The sequence below is a fragment of the Paroedura picta genome, chromosome 7, assembly GCF_049243985.1.
Source record: "Paroedura picta isolate Pp20150507F chromosome 7, Ppicta_v3.0, whole genome shotgun sequence".
Taxonomy (NCBI): Eukaryota; Metazoa; Chordata; class Lepidosauria; order Squamata; family Gekkonidae; genus Paroedura; species Paroedura picta.
Genome location: NC_135375.1, coordinates 104,516,150 through 104,541,926, shown reverse-complemented (window position 1 = coordinate 104,541,926; position 25,777 = coordinate 104,516,150). Strand labels below are relative to the sequence as shown.

The 25,777-nt window shown below is 42.3% G+C and overlaps 2 protein-coding genes across 2 annotated transcripts in view; both read right to left on the bottom strand.

Moving 5' to 3' along the window:
- LOC143841962 (bridge-like lipid transfer protein family member 1) overlaps positions 1-19,776 on the bottom strand; it is a 29,618-nt gene extending 9,842 nt beyond the window's left edge. Inside the window, exons 1-12 of the mRNA XM_077346512.1 lie at positions 18,978-19,776; positions 18,056-18,143; positions 17,224-17,644; positions 15,274-15,332; positions 13,108-13,281; positions 11,894-12,014; positions 9,896-10,023; positions 8,693-8,843; positions 5,691-5,931; positions 3,335-3,493; positions 2,023-2,268; positions 1,704-1,797 (exon numbers count right to left, since the gene is read on the bottom strand). Of these exons, the coding sequence (XP_077202627.1) occupies positions 1,704-1,797; positions 2,023-2,268; positions 3,335-3,493; positions 5,691-5,931; positions 8,693-8,843; positions 9,896-10,023; positions 11,894-12,014; positions 13,108-13,281; positions 15,274-15,332; positions 17,224-17,644; positions 18,056-18,143; positions 18,978-19,050 (1,955 nt within the window). The 5' untranslated portion in view covers positions 19,051-19,776. The remainder of the gene's footprint in view (positions 1-1,703; positions 1,798-2,022; positions 2,269-3,334; positions 3,494-5,690; positions 5,932-8,692; positions 8,844-9,895; positions 10,024-11,893; positions 12,015-13,107; positions 13,282-15,273; positions 15,333-17,223; positions 17,645-18,055; positions 18,144-18,977) is intronic.
- A 3,110-nt stretch (positions 19,777-22,886) lies between these two features.
- The window catches only part of LOC143841961 (bridge-like lipid transfer protein family member 1), a 48,594-nt gene continuing 45,703 nt past the window's right edge, over positions 22,887-25,777 (bottom strand). The window contains exons 38-40 of the mRNA XM_077346511.1: positions 25,614-25,710; positions 23,479-23,603; positions 22,887-23,063 (exon numbers count right to left, since the gene is read on the bottom strand). Coding sequence (XP_077202626.1) covers positions 22,989-23,063; positions 23,479-23,603; positions 25,614-25,710 — 297 coding nt within the window. The 3' untranslated portion in view covers positions 22,887-22,988. The remainder of the gene's footprint in view (positions 23,064-23,478; positions 23,604-25,613; positions 25,711-25,777) is intronic.

The window sequence follows — 25,777 nt, the reverse complement described above, 5'->3', positions numbered from 1 at the left end:
ACCTGATATTAATTATGTGTAATTCTTCGGTCACATCGTGTTTTTGTGTTAAATTTGTTGATCTGTGTTTTATAGTATGAAAAAGTGAGATTTAAAAAAATAGCGAGGGCACACATCTGAACCCAGAATATTGCTGCAAGTAACAGATAGATCTTATAGTTAGAGGAGAATTTCTCTCCCCAGTCAAATAGGAAGTTAGCTCTGAAGAGTGAAGAGATCCCTGGTTTTCGGATACCTCAAAAGTCAGTTAAAAATTCAGGATAAGTACTGGTGTTTCAAAAGAAGGTACTGGAAAGAGCGTACCAATCTTCTGGAAACCAAAAGAGAATACTCAAAGGAAATGTGGAAACTGAGAAACACTGGAAAAGTGGATCAGTTAAGCAAGCTATCAAAGTGAGGTTCATGAACGAATAGGTGAAGACCTCTGCATCGACATCAGATGTTCATTGTAAACAATGAAGCAATTAGTATTATTCAGCACAGCAAATTAAGTGTTCTCTGAAAAGATACATTTTGCGTATGAAACACACGGCATAAGAAGGCAACGACTGTTTTAAGACTCTCCACAGGGAGTCCTGAGGCTCTAGCACAATTTGGATGGACCTTTTCAGTCTGTTTCACTCATACTGCTGCACTGCTCCAGCATAGGAACTTCCTGCTAATGCAAAAGCCTACTCTTTGGGCAGAAGAATTTGATCAGCAGGATTCACCTTACATAGAAACAGACAGCAGAACAGGATGACAGGATCCAGACCACTATTAATATTCTCCATTGTCATAAAGCTGCATAGCTCATTAAATTCTTGATTTAAAACGTTCAGAAATTTGCCTACTACGAAAAAACCACACATTATAAAATTGAAATGATCACTTTCAGGTTGAAAGGAAAGGGGAGAGCAAACAAGAGGCATATTTAGAATAAATTCACAGCGAGCAGAAGATGGGCAAAGGACAGAATGCTTGGGGGTTTTCAGAACTTGCCCTGCCTGGCATCTCTCAGATCCATTCATGCTCCCTACCTGCTCCATACCTGAGGGGGTTCTGGCTCTCTAAGCCAGGGGTAGTCAAACTGCGGCCCTCCAGATGTCCATGGACTACAATTCTGGCAGAGGCTCCTGGAAATTGTAGTCCATGGACATCTGGAGGGCCGCAGTTTGACTACCCCTGCTCTAAGCCCTTGGCTACCGCTCTAGTTTTTGAATTTATGCTCAGCTCCCTCAATGGCTTGGTCTAAAGTGGTCAGCCCTTAACCTGGGGACTCTGGCAATTGAGCCAAAGTGCTAGCTAAGTGGTAAATGACAGAGGGATATCATTCTTCACCTTTTAGGTTTTAGATTTAAGGTGGTTCCAATTATTGTTCTAAAAATTATGTGAATAGGTAACCTCTGAGATTCCAGCCACTTCACACTATGAAGTAGCTGCTCCTTAATACTATACAATTTTAGTAACATTTAATGTTATTTTCCCTGAATATCATTTGTGGGTGCAATTATATACCTAAAATGAAGTCAGAAAAACTCATTTCTTTCTTGGCCCGTTTGCTCTCTTAAGTTTTTTTTTGCCTATAACAGATTTTTAAAATTCAGCTAAATTAAATGCCTAAGAAAATAGTGCGGCTCTTCGTGTTATATTGTTTGGGTATAACAGAGACCTTCCAACTGGTTGGAGAATCTTCATTGACTTTTTTTTTAACTTGCACTTACCGAATATTTGGTGTGATCCCTTCCAACAGAACAATAGTAACACCACCAATGTGAGCAGTAGCACTTGTCTCCGTCATCTTTTGATGAAGTATATCTTTAAATTAAAAAAAATAGGTTAAACCTGTGTGAAATTTTATACTGTTTGCATTTGTTTTCATAATAGCATAGGCAAAGCATAAAGGAATAATTATTTTTAATTGCCAAAATGCACTTACTGTAATCGTTCGAGAACAGAATAAAGAAATAAATGTTTTACTTATGTCTTAATTTTATTATCGTAGAAGATCAACAATAATGTATTTTCAGATACTCAATCTACCTTTCATTTTTTCTTTGAGTGTAAAACTCCCATGGATCCTCTTCAGCTCAGCTTCCCTTGTTAGCCCACCGATGCCTGCTTCAAGATGCATGCGATTCACCATGCCTATTCGAAATACTATCAAGGTCACATGCGGAGGTTCAGAGGTGACTAAACTGCGCTTTCTCTGTGTTCTGCTTAAGCTGTTGTTATCCAGCTCATTCTCAAATATTACTCTACAGGCAGACTCAGTAGGACTCCGAACACCTACAGAAAACAGATAGCAGGAAAGCAGAAGTACAAGAACAGAAAGTAGAATTCATAGTTATCCTTTTTCTTATGCATTCAATGCATGTGTCATACTTTGTAGGTAAGAAGATTCATAGAATGTTTTAACAAATAGAAGGTATAGTGGGAAGATTTGGGGCCACACCTACAAAACAATACCATGTCTGTCTTAATTCCCTTGTATCATCCCTAGTTCTGAACACTGCAGACTTATTCAGTTTTATATAGCTATATATATGAAGAACTGAATTGAAGTGCAAGGAGAAAGACATTTTCATAGAATCATAGAATCATAGAGTTGGAAGGGGCCATACAGGCCATCTAGTCCAACCCCCTGCTCAACGCAGGATTAGCCCTAAGCATCCTAAAGCAGGATTTTGCATCTTTCAGTGTAAGCTGACAATGCACAAATATAGAAGAAATTACTAGCGGTATGAATATTATGAACAGTAGCATTGGTAAATATCAGGTGAAATACACATCATGTGGCGTTCACTCCATCTCTCTATCGAAGAACAGTTTCAGGACTTTGATTGCATAGCAAAAATAAAAACCATTAGCTGTTCCCCAATTAGTGAAAACTAGAAATTGTCAACTCCTTTATTAATTGTTTTGTGAGAAAGATTGCAAATTAGAACATTGCAGAATGTTCCACTTCTGGAAAATATCAGCTGCCTCGTGGTTTTAAATCAGGGTCTGGCACAGACATCACTTTTAGCCTACAGTTAATTGGACTGTAGGTAGCAATATAATCCAGGTACTTAAGGCTATTGGATGCAATAGCTAAAGAGCACCTGAGTGTTCAGGGGCCCTGCACTCCCAAATGCCAGTTGATGGAGAACCATTTTATGCACTCTTTGTTGGTACTGAAATTAGACACAACATGCTAGATCTTTGGTCTCATTCAGGAAGACTCTCCTTATGTTCAAAACTTAAATGATTTGAAGACACCATTCCGTGCTCGATGTTTTTCTCATTCATGTAGAAACTTCAGGAATAGTTTTTTTTTTTTTACAAATGCATTATTAAAGCTTCTAGTTAATACCTGTTGGAAGACTATTGTGTCCAGATTTGGTGACAGGAGATTCTTGAACCACACTTCCTCTGTTGCGCACAGCATTTGACATCCAGTTATAAAAGCTCACTGATGATGGCTCAGTTAATAGAGGATGTTCTGACAACATGTCAGAGGGCACTGTGGTTACTAAATGGACATCAAATACAACACAATTCACTGTATGTCCCATAAAACTGGTATTCAAGTAATACAGGAGGAAAAAACTTTCTCAGTTCCTGGCCACAAGAACATATTCTAAGGAAACAGAGAGCATCAACTGCAAAGTTAGTACTAAATTAATATAACAGGGATACAAAAACAGGATATTTAACAGGCCTCGCTGGGTGGCCATATGCTTAACTCGGGTTTTCTCAACCAGGGTTTCATGAAACCCTTGGGTTTCTTCTTGGCCCTGGAAGGGTTTCCAGAACGGGTGGGAGTTAACAAATTACAAATAAATTACAAACATTTATTTGTAACATGACCATATATGGTCATGTCAACTTGCTCGCCCCTCCCAAAATGGCCAATGCTAGGTCTAGAGTAGGTGGGAAGAGGAGTGGCCAGGTGCATGCATGCACAGCTATGCTTCCCAACCACATTCTGCACGATCACACTACTTCTGGGGTTTCTGGGAGCCAGAAGAATGCTTCATGGGTTTCTCAGTGGTGAGAAGGCTGAGAAAGGCTGCCTTCACTGAGTTAATGAACCTTCATCTCTGTGTCCCTGTTCTGAAGATGCTGGTGCTCAGACCACTGCCCCTAAAGGATCACTGTTACTTGCTGCTTTGAATTAATTAAAAAGCATCCTGCTGGAAAATACCATGCATAAACCGTCTGCACGACTTCAAGACATTTAATTCCCAGACAGCCCTCGCTGTCTGATTGGTTGCTGATTTAAATGAACTTTTCTCCCAAGTAAGTGAGCTCAGAACTGCAAGTTCAAGATGTTCAGCTAAGTACATTTCTCTAAAGAAGTCCATCTCAGTCATAATATTCCAACTCAAGGCCAGAGGGTAGACTTCACCTTCAGGAACTGGATTACCTCCTGATTGAAGACAGTCTCTCACATAGGTGGAACTATAGGTTTCCCAACCTGATAGGGGTGGCCCACCCACTACACTTACTCTGGCTATGGACCCATTTGATGTACTGGTTAAGAGTGGCAGCCTCTAATCTGGAAAATCGAGTTTGATTCCCACTCCTTCCACATGCGGCCAGCTGGGTGACATTGGGCCAGTCTAGTTCTCTCAGAGCTCTCTCTGCCTCACCTACCTCACAGGGGAGGAAGAATTGGCGATTGTAAGCCACTTTGACTTTCGATAAGTAAAAAGTGGGTTACAAAAAAAGCAGCTCTTCTTCTTTTTCTCTTTCCATGACAATGAAACTGTCTTTAAACACCTGCCTTCTGCACAGATTAAAAGGTTTCTCTGGAGGTACTTTGAGTGCCAGTTTATGGCTTCTTACAATTTAGAGGTAGCAACTAGAAGCAGGAGACTTCAAAAATTATTCTGTGGCTATTGTGTATAAGCTACACCTAGGCTTTTAGAGGTGTCAATTACACTCTCATACCAGAGATGTAAGTCATGTTACCATATGCACCTCTCAAAAAAGATCAGAGGACAGTTTACTGCCTGACATTGAATATTTTGACCTTAGCTAAACACCTGAGCACATGTGGGGAAGATGGCAATAGCTCGCTGCTTCTTAAAGTTCTCTTCTACTTGAACAACTGATGTTCTTGTTTCAAGGGTTTACTGCCTATCACTAATCGGTGGGACATGATGGGTGTTTGCTGTACAAGAATCCTTGTACAGGGAGGTTCCTCAGCCTTGTGAAGTTACTGTCCTGCCTCCCACAAAAACAACACACATCCAGAAGAATCTCTACTGAGAACAAAGATTTATAATAAGTAAGATTTTGCTTCTTATTTAAGGAGTATTTTTTCAGCAAGGAAAGTAGGTTGCTCACCAGCTAACGTCTACAGATTATTTTGAAAGTCAGAAGTCCAGGAGGACATTCAGTGTGGACAAATGTCAAAAATGCTCTGAAAATACAGATAAGCTTGAATATTGTGGGAAAGCTCCATTCATGGAAGGGATTTCTGTCAGTGAGGTCAGCTTCCTCGTCTCCTCTGTAGCCCAAAGGTCACCCTGAAATGCTGATCGTGGGAAGCAGGAAGCACCAGGAAAAGCATGAGGATGGTGTCAGAGGTCTTAAGTTTGTTTTACCAGAAATGTCCCACCCCTAACTTAAAGAGAGACTTTGTAATAAATAAAATGTAAAATAGATAAATGCTATCTTTGGACAGAAGAAGTTATTTTGAAAATGTATAGGTGAAATACCTGCATCAAATTCAAACTCTGCTCCATCCGCACTTGTGTCACTTTGAAGACCACCTCCATTGTCTAAACCAAAGCCATCCTCTTGGCCATGGGGGACAGATGACTGGAGTTCCATTGGCTGAGTTGGCCTGTGTAAACTCACCCCTTTGGAGGCTGGTGTCACAACAATGAACTCCATCCACTGCCCAGCTAAGGCAATGAGACCTTTCTTTGATGTTACAAGAGCAGGAAGGCCATCCCTCTGGAAGACAAGCACACGTCAAAGATAATTTTTTACTTGGAACCCAATTGTGTTATAATCCCACCCACCCCCAAAACATTTTGACAAAATACGTAGAAAAAGAGGAGACAGAAGGTCTCAGTCATGAAATTTTCTGACCTGCCTGGCTGACAATTTCATTTATCAAATGGTAGATGAACCCACAAGAGGTTCAGCCATACTGGACTTAATACTGACCAACAGGCAAGAGTTGGTGGATGAGGTGAAGGAGGTGGGGACCCTAGGGGGAAGTGACCATGTCCTCATAGAATTCCTTTTGAGATGGGGAGGCAAGGAAGCTTGTAGCCAGATGCGGATGTTGGATTTTCGTAGGGCAAACTTTAATAAACTCAGAGACATGATGAGTGTCATACCATGGATGAGAATTCTGGAAGGGAAGGGAGCATGTGAAGGGTGGGCGCTACTCAAACAAGAGCTATTGCATGCTCAATCAATGACTATCCCAGAAAGAAGAAATCACTGCAGGAGCTCTAAGAAGCCTATTTGGATGAACAGAGAACTTCAAGAGGAACTAAGAAAGAAAAGGAAAATGTTCAGGAAATGGAGGGAAGGACAGAGCTCTAAAGAAGAGTACCTACAGGTTACTAGGCACTGTAGATCAATCATCAGAAAGGCCAAAGCTGAGAGTGAACTAAGATTGGCCAGGGAAGCCCATTGTAACAAGAAAAGATTTTTCAGTTATGTGAGGAGAAAACGTAAAGTAAAGGAGGCAATAGTCCCACTGTTGGGTGCAGATGGACAAACTCTAATGGAAGATGCAGAGAAAGCAGAAAGGCTTAGTGCCTATTTTACATCTGTTTTTTCCCACAGGTCAAAGGGTTTAGGCACATCTAGAGATAGCAGTAGCCAAAGGATAGTGTCTGGGTGGCAGGTTGACATGGATAGAGAGGTTGTTGAGAGGCATTTAGCTGCACTGGATGAGTTCAAATCCCCTGGGCTGGATGAAATGCACCCGAGAGTGCTCAAAGAACTTTCCAGAGAACTTGCAGACACCCTTGTCTATCATCTTCAGGACCTCTTTAAGGACTGGAGAGGTCCTGGAGGACTGGAAGAGAGCACTCTTATTCCGATCTTCAAAAAAGGGAGGAAGGATGACCCGGGAAACTACAGACCAGTGAGTCTGACTTCTGTTGTGGGGAAGATAATGGAGCAGATATTAAAGTGAGCGATCTGCAAACATCTGGAGGACAATTTAGTGATCCAAGGAAGTCAGCAAGGATTTGTCTCCAACAGGTCCTATCAGACCAACCTGGTTTCCTTTTTTATCAAGTAACAGGTTTGCTGGATCGTGGAAATTCGGTTGATGTCATTTACTTGGATTTTAGTAAAGCTTTTGATAAAGTTCCCCATGATGTTCTGATGAATAAATTGACTGCAATCTGGATTTTCAGATAGTTAGGTGGATAGGGAATTGGTTAGAGAACCACAATCAATGAGTTGTTGTCAATAGTGTTTCATCAGGCTAGAGGGAGGTGAGTAGCGGGTACCTAAGGGCTCGGTGCGCGGCCCAGTACTGTTTAACATATTTATTAATGATCTAGATGAGGGGGTGGAAGGACTACTCATCAAGGTTGCAGATGACACCAAATTGGGAGGAATGGCAAATACTCCGGAAGATAGAGACAGAGTTCAATGAGATCTGAACACAATGGAAAAATGGGCAAATGAGAACAAGATGCAATTTAATAAAGATAAGTGTAAAGTTCTGCATCTGGGTCAGAAAAATGAAAAGCATGCCTACTGGATGGGGGATACCCTTCTAGGTAGCACTGTGTGTGAACGAGACCTTGGGGTTTTTGTGGATTGTAAACTAAACATGAGCAGACAGTGTGATGCTGTGGTAAAAAAGGCGAATGCCATTTTGGGCTGAATCAACAGGGGCATCACATCAAAATCACAAGATGTCATAGTCCCATTGTATACGGCACTGGTCAGACCACACCTGGAGTACTGTGTGCAGTTCTGGAGGCCTTGCTTCTCAAAGAAAAGTGCACTATTGTTCTGAATGTGTAAAGATATTCATAGATTACAACTCACACAAATCTATCATCCAGGTTATTCACTTTTGCTCTGGCATGAAGGAACGGGGGGGGGGAATCCAAGAGCCAAATGGTCCTTTTTACTCTTTCCCCCACTTCCTTGGTCACAGTGAGACTGTTGTTTTCCTCACAGAGTATTTAGAAACCATACTATGTGCATTTCTACAAACAGGCTCAGGAATTGTCATCTCAAACCATTTAGAAAACAGACTTCAATACACCATTTTATAAATTATTTGTCAATCAAATAGCTAGTTAGGTTATTAAATAGGTCAACGAGTTATAGTTGGTTTGGAGGACTAACTTTATATAATCTTAGAAATTAAATAGTAGTTAGTCTAGAGAATGTGATATAAACATCTGATGTATGTTTTCTATGATTTCTATGTCTATGTTTTCACAACATTTTATGGCAAAAGGATCAAACATCATTAACTGAATAGATCTGTGGGCTCCAATCCCTATCAGTCCCACCTGATCACTAAGTAACTAAGGAAGGTATACATAAGGACTGTCCTGCATATTCCAAGCACTAAACCAGGTGAACTATGGACTACACTGGACAGACAGTACTTCGAAATGCTAACTCAGAAAGACCTGAAATGATATTTGAAAAGTTAAGCAACTTTTAAAAGCCAAGCAAGACAAATCACTGGCCAGGTAATTTTCATCAATCCACCCACCTCTAAAGCTTCGGTCATTATGCAGTCCATGACAGCACAAACTCGTAATGTTCCTTCTGTTTCCAGTTTGTTTAAAGAGGATTTCACTTGATCAATAGGAACAAGCCAAGCGCCAACAGCAGGCGTTGCAGTGCTTAGAAGGTCCAGTTGCCTGTGGGAAAGAAAATCAGCTATGAATACAACAAATATTCCTTATAAGATGATTTACTGATACCCAATTGTTTTCAAAGAGCCTCTTGTGGCGCAGAGTGGTAAGGCAGTAGAAATGCAGTCTGAAAGCCTGCCCATGAGTGTGGGAGTTCAATCCCAGCAGCCGGCTCAAGGTTGACTCAGCCTTCCATCCTTCCGAGGTCGGTAAAATGAGTACCCAGTTTGTTGCTGGGGGGTAAACGGTAATGACTGGGGAAGGCACTGGCAAACCACCCCGTATTGAGTCTGCCATGAAAACGCTAGAGGGAGTCACCCCAAGGGTCAGACATGACCCGGGGCTTGCACAGGGGATACCTTCACCTTCTCCATTAATTGTTTTCACTTGACACAAACAGAATGGTTCATTTGATTAGGGTTTTTAATTTTTGGTCTGTCTGTAACCCACCATGAGCTGGTTCCAAGAGAAAAGAATAATTGATAAGACCTATACACACATTTGTGCATTTAACAAGCCAATAAAATGTTTGAATTGACAGTTAATCTTTTAAATTAATTATCCGAGTGGATGAACATACTTTGATTTTTATATTATCTCAATTATTCTTATTTTTCTATTTAATTGATGCAAATGCTTATAATTATAGGTTAGATCATGATTACTTATAAAAAATACAAATACAGTGTACAGTCTATAATAATTATAGACTGAAAGTGCCAGTCTATTTTTGCAAATAAGATTAATACAGGTTTAACAACTGATTTAATCAAAGGTGTCAGAATTTCTAAATTCTACTCTCCTAAATGAAAATGCAACAGATGGCCATTCCCAGCTCCTGGGCTTACCTCCTGGCTGCTCTTCCTCCTGTCAGGTGCTAGCAAATGGCAAGGAGGAGGAGCAGGGAGATGGGGAAGAGCCTCTGATTGGCCCTCTGTTGGGGACTGCTGTCACGCTATTGAGGGCACGTCCCCCAGTGAGGGCCAATCAGAAGCTCAGCACGTCGTTAGCAGGATGGTAAGCTTTTTACGTGTTCTGATGGGAAGGCACTGCCTTACCTGTTCATATGAACATGTGCGGCAATCCTATCAAAGCACAAAGCCACTAAGGAAACATGGATGACGCTTTTCCCTGCAGCGTTGCCTGTTGATTCTTCCACTGATGCTTGCAGCAAACATAAATTCACCTATGAAAAGGGGCCCAAAGATCAATAAACCCTATATTCATATTTTAAGAAATTACATGATAACAAACTTCCATTCCTTCACATACAAACCCACAATTTCTAAACAAGCCTATTAAATAATCCATTAAATTCATATAACCACATGCTTTTCTAAAATATACAGGTACTATAAAGCCTAGAGGCTTCTATCGTGCCAGTCTATTCACCAGACTGGTTATTACCTTAGGGAGTGTAACACTGGCCTGAAGTCCTTTAATAGTCACATGACCTTGCTTGAGAGAAAGATTTGTTTGTGTTTTTCTTGAGTAGTTCCTGTGGTCTCTGCTTTTTGATCCTCTAATATCCTGCTTGGAGGATAACTTTTAAAAAGCAGGGGGCAGAATAATGCCAGTTTGTGTGCTAAAATGCTGTCTTTAATGACCATATAATTTATTCATATACATTAAATTCAATAACATAATAAAACCCTAGATCAGATGACTAGTCCGTCTAGTTCAACATCCTGTCTCACACAGTGGCCAACCAGTTCCTCTGGAAGGCCCTTCACCTAATGTTACCTCCTGGCTCTGGGATTCAGAGGATTAATGTTTCTGAATGTGGATGTTTCCCCTCAATCCTATGGTTAGTAACCACTGACAGATATATCCTCCATGAATCTATCTAATCCCTTTTTAAAGCTGTTTATTCCCGAGGAGTGTGCAGAAGAGGATAATGGAGAGACCTTCACATTCATGCCCTGCCCCCAAGTCTCAGGGGGAAGGCCTCCCTCCTAGTCCCATCTCCTCTCAGTCCATTAATAATGCTGGAAGAGAGATGGGGAAAAGAAGGAACAGCACCTGGAATTTTGAAGGGCAGCATCAGTCTTAGCTATGAGCTCCACTGAGCCCCTGTTGCCTAATAACCAGTTTCGGCAAGCCTAATGGTGCTGTTCTCCTAGGCATCCTGTGCAAGGCCACCCTAGCTGTGATAAAGAGAATCTGCTCCAAAGATCAAGGGTGCACGATTTTGGAATTACCCAAGAATACTCATTTCAAAGGGAAACCTGATAGCCACACAGCACCAGGATTCAGCTTTAGAAACAATAAATTCCAGGAGAACTGGTGTCAAAAATAGAGAGAACGAAAGCTGAACCTTAAAAAAACCCTGTAATAACAAAACAGAAAATGAGGTACAAGGAGAAGCTGTGGGGCTACCTTCTTTGAAACACCCCTTTCTGCTTCTCTACTTTCACCCCTGTTCATAGGAAACCAATTTCCTTCCGCCAACTGCCTCCTGTTCCAGGTACACCTCACCCTGTACACTAAAGAAAAGGTGACCCAGCAAGGACACTTCAGGCACAAGAAGATCCCTGGCGATTCCACCAAGACTTAAAGGAAACGCAGAAAAAACGTCCTCTTTCCTACTTGATGCCGCTTGGCAGAGAAACTGTCTGTTCACCACAGTGCCTGCCCTTCTGCTTGGAATTCCAGTAGTGATGCATGAAGATAAAAAACCTCTCTTCATCAATTTCGCATCTCCCCTGTACCCTGATTGTGTACACTGATTTCACCCCCCTGCCTTGGGTGGTAGAAATGAAATTAACTAAATTCATTCACAGAGCTCTGGAAATTATTTACTGCAGAAACAAATAAAAAGAACAGATTATTAAAAGACTGATGGATCCCAGGGAAGGATGATCATAGATTCACCACTTTTCTTAAAGGAATCGCACATTCACATCCTTAAAGATGTTCATCCTCACTTCCCGCTTACAAGTAGATTCTCTGGGAAATGGCAGTGTCGTGATCGCGATTCTTTGGATGCCTCACGTGAACAAAGAGTATGGTTGGGGCATCCTAAGCCAAAATGTTTGGCTATATAACACACATACCTTTTCGGAGAAAGTCGTTTTCCTGTTCTGTACAGCTTCTCTGAGGACCTCGAAATGCAGATTATCCACAATAGCTGCAGGATGGCATGTGCTAGCACAGTGAACCATGGCCTGTATATACCTGCAAGGGAAATGAGTTCAATGCAGTTTACTTATAAGACTCATCCCTATACTAAATGTCAACACTGGGTAGGATTGAATTCCACAGGAAGGTGGCTTTTCCCCAAGACTCATCTCTAGCTGCAGACCTCTAAACCCCTCTCATGTAATCTCGGGGGGGGGGGGGTCCCCTAGTCCCCACGGAGCAGCATTTGGAGAAACAGTGGTGAGAAAAGTCCATTCCACAGATGAATGTCCCTTCCTTTCGTGGAAATGATCTGTAGGATTCAAACCATATTAAACATGAGGCTGCCTGTGAAGAGTCTTTGGAAACTTTAACAAATGCAGAATGCTGTGACCAAACTAACATCTGGACTCACCATACAAAGCAAATTTCACTGGTGCTCAAACACCTTTACTTATCATCCTGCACAATTCTCCTCAGCACAATTTGAAGTGTTTGTGTTGCCTTATGAGACAGTCTAGAGCAGGCGAATGCTGGCAAGGGCTCCTGGGAATTGTAGTCCATGGACATCTGGAGGGCCGCAGTTTGACTAACCCTGGTCTAGAGCCCCCGAAGTGCAGGTTTCTCTTGTATGAGCTTGCCTGTCAATTAAGGTCACTGTCAAAGGCCTTTTCTAGGTGTTCTCAACATAAGTTATAAGCAGCACAAAAATTATCAGAGCCTTCAACACACAAATGCACACAATGTAAGTTGCCAAGAATTTCCCAGTGAGAGAGAAAGGAGCCAACCCTTTTCTAAAAATTAAGTTTAAAAAACTTTCTAGTGCTTTGCCATAGTGATATTACTGCTGCAAAAGCAGGAGAGAAGCTTCTAATTCCACTGAAAGGGATGGGCAAAGAATGTTCACTAACATTCCTATTTCTGCCAAGGCTTCTCTCAGCCCATATCTGACATATGCAAACCTCACAATGCTTAGTTGCACGTCATGTAATTGCTGAAGAACAATGCCCTTCGTATTTGGATGCATAAGCACAGTATCATGACACGCTATTGCAGCTGAGCAGAAGCTTGTACAGATGATCTTATCAGTTACATTGTAAAACAAGCATTATATTCAAAGTTGCTATGTTTTAAAAAAAATGTGAAATACCTGTCCAAAGCCTCTGCTACAAGTGGAGTGAGAACAACATCCACAGTCCCCTTTATTTCCACAATGACCGTTGTTCTGGTCTGAGAAATGGGGTGATCCAGAGTCCATTCTTCTGTTATGGTTTCATCATCCGTATTGGCAAGGATTTTCTTTTCCAAGGGGGTATAAGGTGTGCTTAATAAACAAAACAATAACAGAAACAAGTTGTTGCTTCTCAAGAGGCCATGCTACAAAATGAATTCCAAGCGCTCATAGACAGCAGTGGGATTTATGGTGTTTAGTTAGTTAGGTGGACAAACAACTTGTCAAGATGCAGCTGCTTCTTGATGCCAAGCACAGAAGGAGCAAGAGTTTAATAAGCTGCCTAATTTTAAGAGCAACAGATGTTCACACAAGGACAATGTAATTGCAGATAACAATCACTTGGGTTGTGAGGAATGCAGCACTGGGTCATTCGCTTGCTAGGGTTGCTACGAGCCTATATTAGCCTCAAAGGAATTTTCTTTCAGTAATTTTGGTTATCGTTAAACAGATAAAAAGTCTCATCCTGACAACCAAGAACATTAAACACACAACTATTGTAGCTGGTTAGTAAACACAACACACAATTTATCTCAGAAAAGTTTGTGCCCCGCAGCACCTTTCAGATCCACAAAGTTTTCGTTTGTATGCACACCTCATCAGATACATGTACATGAAAGCTTAAACCCAGAATTCAACTTTTCTAGTCCTAGAGGTGTCATTGAACTCAAATGTTGTTCTACTACTTTGGACCGACACGGCTAAGCATCGGAACCTATTCTCAGAACACTAGAACAGTCTAGTTAAGACAGATCTGCTTGTGTCCCCTTCTGTATTTTCCAGGTGTCTCATCCCATTGTGATAAGAGCAGTGCATTATGAAAGGAGAATGCAACTACAGTAATATATTGCTATATATTCCTAGGAGAAAACTGTGACAGGCCATTTCTATCAACTAAGGCACTCACACAGCCTTGAGGGAACCAGGTTTATTTTAAGTTATAAACTTTCCTCTCAGTTGCAAGGTATTCTAAAGATAACGGGTGTCTAGGCTTTGGGTTTGCTGCTGTGAGCTAAGCTTTGAGGTGCACAAGAGTCAGACTAAATGGCAGAATGTCTACTCATTGCTAGAGACAACCCTAACAACTGGGTCCTCTTGTCAGAAGTAGAGCCAAAACACTCTGCCACACCGCCAAGCAGAGCTACCCTTCACTCCACACCTGCTCTTTTCCTCAACCAGACTTGAGCTCTCATGGCTCTCTCCCCAAGGCAGAACCAAATCCCCAATGTGTTTCCCTCCAATATTCTCAAAGAAAGAAAATGCAGACTATCAGCTTAGTTTTAGCTTCCCTTCACACACGCTCCATGCTTTCCGTTGGTATGATTTCATTCTGAAAATCAACATATATGAACTTGATTCAATCAGAGGAAGAGTACTGATCAGGGAAAAGAAATACGATTATGAACCAACCATAAAGCAACACTACGTACATGTTCCTCTTTGCAGAGTATTATTTATTTATTTATTTGTTTGTTTGTTTGTTTATTTGGCTCCTGACAAGCCAGCTCATGGCGGGTTACACAATAAAACGCCACATACAATAAAACCCTATTAAAATTAACATTCACACAACATAATACAGTATGGCACTAAAACCCCCTCCCCTCCCACAACTGCCAGAGCCCCCTCCCATGACTGCCAAAGGGATTACATCAGCTGACAACACCAATGATGTTCCAAAGTTCGGTGGCGTACCTTCCTTGCTCATCTGATCTTCTTCCTGCACTGGTCTCGCCAATAGATCTGGAGGAAGAGCTCCGTTTAACAGGCCCTACAAAATGTCAAAAGCTCCTGCAGGGCATGCAGCTCTTCCTGGAGCTCATTTCGCAAGGTATGGGCCAGGACCAAAAAGGTCCTGGCCCTGGCCAAGACCAGGCAAGATTCACTGGGGCCAGGAATGACCAGCAAGTTGGTACCCAGAGAGTGCAAAGCCCTGCAAGAGGCATAAGGAAACAGGCGGTCCCGCAGATATGTGTATCCCAGACCACCAAGGGCCTTAAAGATCAAAACCAGAACCTTGAACCTGATCCAGGCCACAACTGGCAACCTTAGAATACTGCAAACATATTGCAACTTGTTACTCACTTTGATGTTGATCCCGTAAACTGCATTCCTCGATCCAGTAAAGCATTAGCTGTGAGGCCCTGTTTAACAATTTAGAACACACACAAAACCTTGTCACTATTCTAGAACATTTATACAGCACATTTGTCTTTAAAGGAAGACTATTTATATTTTCTCCTGCTCAATAAACATGCCCATATCTGCACATCTGACTTTACATATAAAAGATATTTATTTTACATTGTTGAAGAAACATGGCTCCTAAATGCCCTTCATACTTAAATATAGATTTAGATATTGATATGTAAAGCATAAAAGCTATGGAGCATATTTTATATATATATATTTCAGCTTCTAAGTAACATTCTAAATCACAAGTGTTCCCTGGAATTTTAAAAAATCGGTAATTCTCTTCACTGCATTCTGACATTCTTGGTAGAAACTCAACTCATTCATAAAAGCAGTTTACACTTTCAAAAACACAATGAGACACAACAAACTACTTTGATGTGAGTCCACTCTATCCTAAGGGAGTGTTTCCCAATGTGTGGGTTAGGATCCACAAATGTCAGGAAGCCTCCCGAAAGAAGACCGGAGGCCAGTCTTTCCTAATGGCAGCTTCTGCCCTTTCCATCTTTCTCTGCCTTTCCTCCTCTCCAATTTCTCACATTCACCTCTCCCCCTCCTTCTTTGTGACATTAACAAGGAGAAAAAAGCCATCAGACAACTAAGAACTTCACTGTAGTAGCTGAAAGGAGGGGAGACTGGGAAGTAGCAGGGAGCAGTCCAGCATACCATGGAATAAACAAAGTGTCAGGATCAGTCCCTGCTCTCTGCCATGCTTGTGATTCCAGTGAACCTGAGGGACTCCATCTTGGGGTGCTGTGCCTTTACAGAAACGTTCCCAGGTACCAGAATACTTATGCCTATAATTTTCCTTTGATTCTCCCCCTCTTTGATCCTTGCGTTTTCACACCGCATAGTCTCCCCGCTGTGAAACAATGTTGCCCAATGTTGTCCTATTATCAAACAGTCTTGGCTTCGACTGTTATAGTGACTAGATCTACTTCCAATTAAAGCTTTCTTTCTATAGAAGTTTGTTTGTGAGTTTTGTCTGCGCTTGACACAGAGGAGAATAGAAACAGGTGTGTGTATGCAAATGGCCTCTGTCTTGGTGCTGCTTCTTCAACAGCCCAAACACTTGCTCAGTCCCCTTCACTGCTTCACGGCCCTCTGTCAGCTGCAGAAGTTGCACTGCATTGAGCCTTTTGCTGCCAGACTCTTCACTGGAATCTGCCATCTTGTTGTTTCCCCTCAAAACACTGCCCCCCCCCAAGCATTCCTCATAAACTCTAGCTCAGGCCCAGCTGGCAGAGGAGGAGGAGGCTGGTATTCATAGCAGAGGCAACTCTTTGTGTGATGTTTGCTGGTTTCTCAAAATCACCTGATTGGGCAATGTAGAAAATGGAAGGGTGGAATAGAGGAATTGCCAAGGTCATAGTTTGCCTAGGGCACCGAAAAAACAAGGCAGCCCTGGGTGGGTCACTATATAAAGTATGAATCACAATCTGAAAAGGTTGGTAAACACTCTCCTAGGGAAGCAGAACCTGGAACAGTCACACTTCTGACATTCTTGGACATAACACTGTTGACCTGAGAGCACTCCATTGTCCTTAGCTAGTGATGGTCAAGCCAGCAACCTGTTCCTGTATACCTGTTCCCTGAATATTTGGCTGAATTCTCCTGTTCCTGGGATATTGTTCTTGAAAGAATGTTGCCTTAACCCAACAGGCCGTTGCCTGAAACAACACATCTCAGATATATTGTTCTAAAGTCTAGAGTGCTACATAGTTTGCTCAGTTTATTATTCATTATCAAGATCAAATAAAATTGGGCCATAAAACGGAGCCACTGAAAACACGCCCTCCCGATACACTGATTGCTTTGCCTGATTTGTTGACTTCTTTTTACCTTAAAGGCTGGGACAGTCTCCTGGTCTAATGATTGATGTAATGAGGTCCTTTTCTTTCTTGGATGCTTTTTGGACCAGTTGACCGGCTGATATTGGGTAAGGTAGTTTTGATAACAGTTCATTACAGGCTGCTGGGAGGTGATCTGTTCATTCTCTGGAGCCTTCTCAGCTTCTATAACAAGGTCATCTTCTCCTCCCAAAGCAGAAACAAATGAAGCTAAGGAAGGATGTGTTCTCATTGATAAGCTCTTTGGATCCTGATTAGCTTCTCCATGTAATGTTGTAGTTAAGGGTCTTTCTACACTATGGTAGATAGAGCCTCTCCCATAATCGATTTGTTTGGCTTGCTTTTTTTCACCAGCAGGTCTCTCTTGGGATTTCGGTGACACCAGACTACTCCCAGGACAGTCTGCCACTGAACTAAACATTAGCAACAAAAAGAAGAGGGTGAACATTTTCTGATATGACATTTTTAGCCAGAATGCTGACCATATTCACAAGATGCAGGAAATTTGCAAGTAATTCAGAGTTGTTTTCCACTCTCTCTGAAGGGCAATCTGCAAATGCAAGTGTACCAGGCCCGCAAGCCAAAGTAAACAGGCTGGCTCCCAATAACTGCAACAGCATTTAAATCTCAATTATGAGTATGCACATGACACACACAACAGTCTTTATTGTGCACAAGCCATAGCAACAACAAAACACTGTGCCAAGCAGTAGCACTGTGTCTTATCCATATTCCTGATATACTACCACGGAAGTTTTTATTTTCTATATTTCCAAGCATCTGCATTGGGGAACAAAAAGTGTCAACAGAAGCAGTACACTTACCATCCGTGGACATCATCTCCTTTTGTACCCGCCAAGAATTCTTTTTGGCCCAAGCTGTCCTCAGCTGCAGAAGGGCTTTCCCTCTCACCTGCAAGTAAGGGAAGGGCAGCACTAGAGCTACTATTCTCCTCTGGAGAAGAGGAAGAACTGTGAGATCACAGTGGTACTTGTCAATTCAGGTGTTGTGAAAGGCGGGGTTGGAGGAGTCACAAATTGGGATCGAGATTGCAGGAAGAAATATCAACAACCTCAGATATGCAGATGATACCACTCTAATGGCAGAAAGTGAAGAGGAACTAAAGAGCCTGTTGATGGGGACCGCAGATCACGGCGGGGACTGCAACAAAGAAATTAAAAGATGCTTCCTCCTGGGGAGAAAAGCTATGGCAAATCTAGACAGCATACTAAAAAGCAGAGACATCACCCTGCCAACAAAAGTGCGTTTAGTCAAGGCTATGGTCTTCCCAGTTGCAATGTATGGCTGTGAAAGTTGGACCATAAGGAAGGCCGAGCATCAAAGAATTGAGGCTTTTGAACTCTGGTGCTGGAGAAGACTCTTGCGAGTCCCTTGGACTGCAAGGCGAACAAACCGGTCAGTCCTAGAGGAGATCAGCCCTGACTGCTCCTTAGAAGGCCAGATCCTGAAGATGGAACTCAAATACTTTCGCCACCTCATGAGAAGGAAGGACTCCCTGGAGAAGAGCCTAATGCTGGGAGCGATTGAGGGCAAAAGAAGAAGGGGACGACAGTGAATGAGGTGGCTGGATGGAGTCACTGAAGCAGTAGGTGCAAACTTAAATGGACTCTGGGGAATGGTAGAAGACAGGAAGGCCTGGAGGATCATTGTCCATGGGGTCACGATGGGTCGGACACGACTTCGCACCTAACAACAACAACAATATATACATAAATATAAGATTACCATCAATAGTTTTTGGAAGTTCTTTGGTAATAATCCATTCTCCTGGTTGCAATAAAGATTGTCCATAAAACATATCAGATTCTGCATTTGTACTTGAAAAAGCAGAGCTCCTTGAGGGTGTCAAATCTTCAAGTTTGAAGAAATCTAGTCCCAACACTGTGCCACCAAAAAACCTACAGCCACCAAGACAGCTGCACTTATTCTTGCTTCTTTTACTCTTTGTATTATCATCTGACCACAAAAACCATAACCTACAAAATAAAAAATGAATAGAGGCACATGATCAATATTGAAACTTAATTGGAAAATCCAATCTCAATTTGCTCTTTATATCAAAATTTACTTAAGAATACCATTTATTAAAGATTTAAGGAAACACATCAGTCTATGTTTTATTCATTCTATAGAGAAAGACCCATATTCTAATAAAAACTATCACTGGCTGTTCTAAGTTATGCCCAATTTATTTTATTTGTATCTTTTCTCCCTGATCTGGACCCACAGCAGCTTTTCACATTATCTTTAACCGCTCCTGCGGAGTGGATTAAATAAAGCCCTAAGGGCTATTGGGGAGGGGTTAGGGCGGTCTCTGCTCGTGATAAAAATCTCTTTAAGCGGCTCCTGATTCGCCCCTACGAGTGCCACTCTTGCCCCCATCGGCCGCTTGGCACGGCCTCACCCGCCAGGGGACTCCTTCCCATCGCCCTCGGGAAAGGAGCAGGGACACCGCGTGGAAGACGCCACCCCCCAACACCACACTCACGGGTAAGTCCTACGACCCCCCTACTACCCCCCTACTACCCAATGCTGGCAGGGGCTCATGGGAATTGTAGTTCATGGACATCTGGAGGGCCGCAGTTTGACCACCCCTGCCATCTACTGCTATGCAGGTCATCGTGTACTTTAATTCATCAGGAGTTGGACAAGGGCCAGAGACACAGGTCATCTTAAAAGATTAAATATAGAAAACATAACTATATATTTTACTTGCTTTAAGTTAACTAGCATTCAGCAAACAGATAAAGATGGACAGAGATGAGAACAATGACTAATAATATGCAAATTAATATGTACATGAACTTCTAGTCTGGATCTTATTTTTGAGGAATATATTTTAGCTTTCAAAATGACTTGATTCCCTTACCCCTTAATACCAGACTGTTTTCATCTTCCATGGATGCCTCATACACCCCACAAATGAAAAGTTGGTACAGAGTTTGAAGAGACATCAGTACAAGGCTAAACTGGATCATTTCAGACTTCACTGTCGGTTCAATGAACACAATGTTCTTCACCGGGAAAAAAATCCCAACATAATGAGAACACACCAAAGACACTTCTAAATGGCATGACAGGTTTTTACATGCAAGGCATATATAGATCTAAATCACCTGTATGACAGTAATCAGAGTGTTCTACCTTCTACCTTATCATGGGATATCCGAGAAGCCTTAGAAGATTTACCCTTCGATGGGGTAGATCTCTTTAGCCCACAGGCAGACGAGGTATTGGAGAAGATGCACAAATATCATCTCCAAGCCAAGACTCTGGGAATTGGAGGTTCCTAATCGGCTCAGACCCACCCCAGGCAATTCACAGACTGCCGTAAAGATAAATTGGAGTAAAGTTACTTGACTGCAACCAGGTGGCTGCCCTGCAGATGTCGGACATAGGGAGCCCTGCTGTGAATGCCGCTGATGTAACGTTGGCCCCTGTGGAATGTGCAGTGAGTGTCAGAGGACAGTCAAGTTTTGAAAGTCTGTATGCATGTCTGATTGCTTGCACAATCGACCCGGATATCGTCTGTGAAGACGCTGCTTTACCTTTATTGATGCCTCGAAAGCAAATGAAAAGTGATTTGTCTTTCCTAAAGGCTTTTGCCATATCTAAATAAAAAAGGACAGTTCTACGAACAACCAAGGTGTTCATTTGTCTTTCGAAAAGATATGTCGGATTTGGGAAAGCACTAAAGATTGTCCCAGGTGTAATTTAGAGACTACCTTTGGTAAAAACGCCACACTGGAGTGTAAAATAACTTTATCTGTGAAAATTTGCAAAAAAAGGTGGTTCCGTAGACAAGGCTGCCAGTTCCCCCACTCTACATGCTGATGTTATCGCAACCAAAAAGGCCACTTTGTATAACGAAAGAGACAAGTCTGTTGTTGCCAACGGTTCAAATGGTTTATGGGTAAGCACAGAAAGAACAAGGGACAAGCTCCATTGAGGGATTACAGGTGCAACTGGGGGAAACAAATTCTTCAAACCTTTAAAACCTTTTCGGTCCTGGCCCCTACCTGGTGGAATGAGCTCCCGGGTGAGCTGCGGGATTTACCAGCTTTCCGCAGGGCCTGCAAGACGGAGCTCTTCCACCAGTTTTCGGTTGAGGCCGGGGTCAGCGAATGAGTGCCAGCATCCCCCCCCCCCACCCTGGACCTAGTAAGTTAGATCTCCTCCCCACCCTCCCTGCCGCTCTGATAGCAGGGGGTAGGAATAAGGAGAGCTTCCGCCATGTTGGGATTGTTTTTAAAATCTTTTAATGGGTATTTTAATGGGGATAAGACTATTGTGACCCGCCACGAGCCTACGGGGACTGGCGGGAAATAAATCTAATTAATAATAATAATAATTAATAATAATAATGTGCAACTTGGGGTATGAAAAAAATAGGTTTGCCACACACAAACTCATGTGAGGCTGAAGTAGCACCAAGGTGAGCTCTGATTGACGAATTGGCAAGCCCGGACTCCTTTAACGAGGTTAGGTAAGATAGAAGGCAGAAATCCGACGCGTTCTGTCAGGTGTTTCTGCAGCCACCCAAAAGAGCACCTATAAACTCTAGGGCCTGCGTACGTATTAAACAAGGATTTTCTAAATTGGTGTTAAAACCCAAGAATCACAGAAGATGCAGCGAGGCTGCTATAGCGGTTTCAACCTCTTCCCGAGAATGGCCTACCAGCAACCAATCCTCAAGGTAAGGGTAAGGGTAAAGTAAAACTCCCCATGTGGGAGGGGCTAGCACTCTTGGGAGTGTTTTTGAGCTTTAAGTTGGCTAGTTATTTCTCCGAAGCAGGCCTGCGATCTTCACAGGACCCATGTGGGACTGCACAGAACCCACGAAGGTGAACTTCCATCGCTTGACCCACCAGAGAACTCTATCCTGTGGCCTTTTGACATGAGTGAGAACATCCATCTGTCAAAGATAGTGGCTGCCCAGCTCTCCTGAAATCTTGCAGCCAACCACTTCTCTGGTAGACAGACGACCGTGTTCTTTGTGTGTGTGTGAGGGGGGGGGGAGAATGTTAAAAACCTTTCAGGTGAAATGGTGACCCAAGTGAAGGGGCAAGGAGGCCGAAGGAACACACAAGCCTGCAATTGTTCACCATCCTTCTACCCCCCCCCCACACACACTTTCTCTTGTTCCCAGGTGTGGGGTGCTTGACCTGGCCCCTGTCCTGCCTGGCATCTTGGAGATCCCCCCAGTCCTGGGGTGGTTTTGGCTCCTGCAAGGGCTCTACCTCGCAGCTAGGGATATCCTAGGGACTGGAACAATCTCACCACTGAGGCACGCCGGCCCCTTTTGTCTCCTGCAGCGCTCTGCATCGTTCACCTTCCAGTCCCAGCTGGTAGTGGAGAAACCCACCCCCGAGACCTGGGGGGGGCTCACTCTGCAGAGGTTGTTGATTGCATGCCTGTGTACGCCACCTTCGGAGTCCGCAGCCCAGAAACCTTGGGCAGGGAGTCAGACACCTCCTTGAAATCCTTCGTAGTCTGAGGCCTCAGCCCAAAAGCCTTGGGCAGGCTCTCAGCCAACTACTTGAAGTCTCTCTTCATTGTCTTTATTGGCGTTGTGCTGGATCTGTGAATGAACGCATACCTTGGGGCCTTTCCGCACAAGGACCAATGTTGCCAATTGTTTTCAGTATGCAGAAACGCTATATTTAATAGTGGAATTTCGGCATTCCTCATACCTTTAATTTTAGTGGAATCAATAGCGTCCCAGTAGCGTTGTATTCATACCCCACAGGTTTCTGGTCTCGCTGGAATTGCAGCAAAGGAAGCGATATTTTTCTGTGCTTCTTCCCGCCCCTGGCCGTAAATCAAACAGAACAGCCAATGGACAGATGTGTTCATGCTCCCGAAAAGCCCCTTTCCCTTTAAAAACTGTTTTTTTTAAGACACAAACACACCAGTTGCAACGAATATGTACAATATTTCTATCCTGAATATCAATATCTGCATGATGGCTTATTCAGGTAAACAACATTAGAACCATTCTATGAAATCAAACGGCAAACATGCAGCAGAAACATTTATTTAAAGGTGGAATGTCTGAAGGGACATTGCTGAGCACCCTTCAGAGTTATTCACAGTTCCGCTGATTATGCTCCTTCTTCTAAATGTTACGTTGTCATGAAGAGCATCATGGCATTTTCCCATCCACTGTGCCGTCAACTTCAACGGGACCGGAACTGCCTCCAAGTCTTGCTGTCTTCCTCCTCACCTGAACTCTTACATAAACCACCACGTCCACAGGGAAGGTTGATGAGGACACCAAGGAGGCTGTGGACTCTTCTAAGGCATCTTGCATATCAAACTGCCCGATATCTTCATCTTGGGCGCTAACAGCTTTTAATAAGACAAATAAATTAGTTTTAATAATTAAGCAGGGGAACATGGAACAAATTGTAGCTGTGATAGAAATAAGTTAGTTTGTCATGTGGTACCTGCATCGTTCCTTTCTATTGGAGTTATAAGAATGGTTTCAAGTGCCTTTTCTAGGAAATCCAACAAGCAGGGGCTAATCACCATTTCCTCCGGCAAAGACTGCAGTGCAACCCAGGCGTGCAATTTTGCTGTTTTTATGCCACCTCTTCCCTTCCCTTTGGCCGAAAGGTTTTTTTTAAAAAGCGTTCAGTGAAATACCAGTTAACCAGCTTTCATTAGAATACAAATTGAGAAATGGATTTTCTAACTCATTGGATAAATCTATTTTTGCTCAAGAGCCCGAATCCTAGCCTTTTGCATATACATCATCAAGACGGCATGACTTAAATACATGTAATTTGAAACAGCAAGAAAAATAGCTACCAAATCAATGAATAAGCTTTCTATAAAATTAAACAGATAACAGTTAAAAACAACTCTGTCCTGAATGGCTGCATTTCAATAGCCCATTCGGTAGAAAGGTGGCCATGCAAAGTTAGGAACAGGCCCTGACTGAGGTTTAATGATTTGATGGTTTTCTTCCGCTTTGGAAAAGTGTGGAGGGAAGGAGTTGAGATTGCATCCAGAGTCGTCATCAGTCAGCTGAATAATCACGGGGACTGGTTGGGTTGGCTAAAGACAGAAAGCAGAGAGCAGGCATAAATGGACAGTTCTGCAGGGGGAAGCAAGCAGTAGGATCCCACAAGTATTGGTACTGAGACTTTTTAATGTGTTCAATAATCATCTGAATTGGGAGTGAGCAAGGCATTAGCCCAATTTAAAGAGTATATCAAATTATTCAGAGCTGGTGCAGTGGTTGGACTAGTCTCTTCAAATCTCTATGTGTGCCACAGAAGCTCGCTGGGAGACCTTGGGCCAGTCATATTCTCTCACTCTAATCTAATTTGCAGTAGCTGGAGAGAATCCTAAAGGAGAATCCTAAAGTACTATAGAAGTTGAATAAATGGGGCTAAGAATTCCATGAAGAAGCAAACGGGGAAGGGGGTATACTTAAAAAAAAGAGACATTAAATTGCATGGGAGTATAATTTTAGAACTCCCATCACTAACATAACTATAGTGTGGTTTGTGAAATTAGGATTTCCATACTCAAGAAATGAAGAGGATAGTTCCTCTGAAGACCTAGATATATTTGGAAGTTGAAGAATTTTTATTCCATTAATGGGAAGTATCAATTCACTTTTGATTGCCAGAGGTAAAATCCTGACACTTAATACAAAAATAGATGCCATATTTGGTCAACTCTATTTGTATTCATAATGCTTCGCCTCAAAATGCCTTGTAAGGCACTGCCAATGTTTTAAACTACAAAGATTGTAGAAAGCCCTCTTCATCTTGACCTCAAAATCCCTATGTTGCTATCTTTGGTTTATTCTTCTATATGAAAAAGTAAAATTTAGCTCAAAGTGCTTGTCAGTTTGAATTATGATTACAGAATTTTAATGTTTGCCAATGCTGCATCCAATTCTCTAAAACCACGTTAAACCTCTACGTTCATAGAGGTTTTCACAAAACCATTGTGAAAAAATGTCTAATAATATAAGAATAGAGAGAATAAAAGTGAAGGATAATGTTTAAAAATAAATATTAAAGAATTCCGGATCTTGAATCCAGTATCAGATTTTAGCATCCAAATTACATCATGTAAACATCTAAGTTTATTTGGAAGTCAAAAATGGTCCTAGTCAAACGGGGATGGATTTCCCAGCCTTTTTGATCCTGTGGGCCCCATTGTTATTCTGACGCAAGGTGGTGGGCACAATCACAAAATGGCTACCACAGGAGGCCATGACTGCCAAAATATGGGGGTACAAGGTCATTCAGAACCCCAAGAGTAACTCATCAACATTTCAGGCAGAAGCTCTGTAGAACTGGATGTATTTCAAAATGAATACATTATATTATTTCATACCATGCAGCTTGGATTCTTTGCAAAGGGTTCTTGGCAGAGATGAACCACGGGATGCATTTGGCCATTCAGTCTTTAACATCTCGGAGTTGTAGTGTAGCTGAAAGGAAACAAATTGCTCGTTTCACACCTGTATAGGCATTCTGTCACTGGCAGCATTCATAGGA